Genomic DNA, 2,787 nt, shown 5'->3' with positions numbered 1-2,787 from the left:
GATGGCAGCGCTGGGACACGGGCTGCTCTCCACCCCCCCGCGCTCGCCAGGACGGGGACGAAGCTCGATGGGGCTCTCCGAGCCACCTCTGAACTGGGGACAGCGGTTGCAGATGGGTGAGTGGAGGCAGCCTCCGAGGTGGAGCTGTGGGAGCCCCGGGATGCACCGGGATGGTTTGGGGTGCTGTGTCCTTGCCAGGGGGTGGGGGAGCACTGGGAGCAAACCAGAGGCGAATAAAAAGGGCCATTGCTTCATCGCATCCATGTGGCTCCTTGCTGGGATTGAAAGGGGCTGGGAACAGGACACCCGGTTTGGTGGGGAGGGCAAGCGGGGTGCAGGGAGAGCAGGGCTGCAAAACGTGCACCCGGCAGGCGACGGGGCCCGGGCGCTGGAGGGGGCCGGGACGGCGCCGTATGGACAGGAAGAGGCGCAGCGCAGTGCTGAGCTCACGGCTTTATTGCAGCAGGCAGAGACAAGGCGCTCGCGGGGCACGGCCGGCGCCCGGCCGCAGCCGGGGACCCGACGGCCGGTTCGAGGGCGCCGTCCCCGCCAGGCCCCTCGCGCCCACGGGCAGGAGCCACAACCAAGCGCACACACAGCAACGCACACACGGTGCCCGGGAGCGGCGGAGGTCGAGTTACCCCCGTCGGGGCAGTGTAATTACCCCCGCCGGGACCCCGCGCCGAGCAGCTAACGGCCCCGCTGGGAGCCGGTCGATCCCTCGTGGGAGGGCAGTGCCCGCCCGCACGTAGTATTATTGCCAAAAAGGTCGTACCGAGGTTTGAGGGGTGGGCAAGACCCCCCCCCCAGGAAAAGCAGCACGCCGCATCCCCGGGGGCCGGTCCTGGGCCCGGGCGGCAGCGCCTCCAGCTGAGCTGGGAGGTAGTTGGGATTTAGCACCCGCTCCACCCGATTTCTTGTGCCAGCGCCTTGGGTGCGAAGGAGGCCAGTGCAGGGCTGCCACGGCCGTGCCCGGCCTGCGGGGAGGTGCCAGGCGAGGCAAGCAGGCGCACCGGAGGACAGCGCTGGCCTCGCGACCCGCTGCACCCAGGGGACGGGCGCCAGTCCGCCGTCCCGCGTGCAGGAGCCACGAGAGGGCTGTAGAGCCGGGCCAGCATCCCGCCTGCTTTGGGTCAGCGTGGCCGCAGCCTGGCGATGGCCGCGGGCTTGCCAACCCTCRAGACGTGCCGTCCCCGGAGGCCACCGCAGCCCGGACGAGGAGGTYGCGCCAGGGGAGCGGGCGCTGGGCAGCGGCCGGGCTCAGGCGGGCCCCTCCAGCGGGACCTTGACCAAGGCGAGGGCGGCCAGCTCCTTGCAGAACTCCTCCAGCACCACGACGCCCTTGAAGAGCGTCGCGTGGTCGATCCTGCGGGGAAGCGAGCCGGGCGGTGCTGAGCGCCCTGCGCAGGGCACGCGTCCCCTCGCCCCGGGCACGCGTCCCGCCGGCACTTACTGCTCTCCGGGCACCAGCCCCATCAGCTGCCGGCGGACCAGGAGCAGCTTGGCCCTGAACTGCGGCACGCGCTGGATCCTCTGCATGAGGTCCCCGATCACCTAAGCGGGGCGCGTGGCGGGGAAGGGTCAGCCCCGGTTTCGGAGGGGCGTCCTCCCCCCCCCGAGCCTGGATGGCGACGTTACCCGGACGAGGACGGAGAAGAGCGAGCGGCAGCCGGGCGCCAGGTTCAGGTAGGGGTCCAGCAGGTACTCGTGGAGGTGGGGATGGGGGAAGGCGGCCAAGCGGGACAGCACCGAGGTCACCTGCAGGTTCAGGCTGTAGGGCTGGGACACGCACACGATGCTCAGCAGGAGCTGGTGCCCCCCCACGGGGGTTTCAGCCCGCTCCCACCACCCGAGCGCTCGGGAGGGGTGAGCAGAACGAGTCTGTCTGCAAATGCCGCCAGTGCCCAGCGGCCCGGGAGCCCRTGCTGAGGCCCCCCGCAATTGTACCCCTGCTATTGGGGGTCCAAGGATGCCTCGGGGGGGCCGGTCCCGTTCTCAGCCTTGGAGACCTGAGCAAGGCCTCCCTGCCCCAACGGCATCGCCAGGACCCCTTGGACGGGGCGCTCCCACCCACCCTGCCAGCACTGCGAGGCTCGGGGGGCGCAGGGCTAAGAACAGCGATGCCACCGCGACGCAGCCTGGTGAGACCCCGGGCAGGTCCGCCCCGTACCTGGTCCAGGATGCGGGTCATGCGGTCGAAGAGCACCTCGAGGAAGTGTCCCTCGTAAAACGCCGCTTCGGGGTGGCAGGCGTCGAGGGGCCGGGGCGCCGGCGGCCAGCCCCACGCGGCCGCGTTAGCGCGGCACGCCTGGACCTGGCGGAYGAGGCAGCAGGAGGCCGCGGTGGGCGCCAAGAGCCGGGGAGGGCGCGGAGGCGGCCGGGGACCCGCCGCCGGGTACTCACCGTGCCCAGGGCGTCGTGCACGTAGGTGTCGTACSCGGCTTCCTCCGCGCGGGAGGAGCTCTTGGCCTCTTCGGGCACCAGGCACAGGAAGCTGGAAGGGGAGCAGCCGCCGAGGAGGAGGGCAGGGAAGGGGCGGCAGCGCGGCCACGCAGCCGCCTCTCCGCCGCGGCKCGCGGACGGGCCCTACCTGCTCACAACCTCGTTCGCGTGGCCCTGCCCGTCCGAGCGGGACGATCCCCCCAGGCACGCAAGCGGAGGATTTTCCGCCCTCCGGAAGCCGCCGTCCGGGAACCCATCGGTGAAATACGGGTCTTCCTCCAGCTCCCTGCGGGGCCGGGAAAGCCGCGTGAGCCCGGCGGGAGCCGCGGGGGCCCCCCCGGCGCG

At 71.8% G+C, this 2,787-nt stretch overlaps 1 protein-coding gene across 1 annotated transcript in view; it reads right to left on the bottom strand.

Moving 5' to 3' along the window:
* Positions 1–438: 438 nt before the first annotated feature.
* The window catches only part of FHIP2B (FHF complex subunit HOOK interacting protein 2B), a 7,287-nt gene continuing 4,938 nt past the window's right edge, over positions 439–2,787 (bottom strand). The window contains exons 12-17 of the mRNA XM_085304214.1: positions 2,591–2,787; positions 2,404–2,494; positions 2,171–2,314; positions 1,639–1,779; positions 1,454–1,554; positions 439–1,366 (exon numbers count right to left, since the gene is read on the bottom strand). The exon at positions 2,591–2,787 is cut by the window's right edge and continues 28 nt beyond it. Coding sequence (XP_085160340.1) covers positions 1,261–1,366; positions 1,454–1,554; positions 1,639–1,779; positions 2,171–2,314; positions 2,404–2,494; positions 2,591–2,787 — 780 coding nt within the window. The 3' untranslated portion in view covers positions 439–1,260. The remainder of the gene's footprint in view (positions 1,367–1,453; positions 1,555–1,638; positions 1,780–2,170; positions 2,315–2,403; positions 2,495–2,590) is intronic.

This window comes from Rhea americana, unplaced genomic scaffold (genome assembly GCF_003343005.1).
Source record: "Rhea americana isolate MKP2758 unplaced genomic scaffold, rheAme1 scaffold_204, whole genome shotgun sequence".
Classification (NCBI taxonomy): domain Eukaryota; kingdom Metazoa; phylum Chordata; class Aves; order Rheiformes; family Rheidae; genus Rhea; species Rhea americana.
The sequence above is the reverse complement of the archived record's forward strand: the minus strand, read 5'-3'. Positions and strand labels throughout refer to the sequence as shown.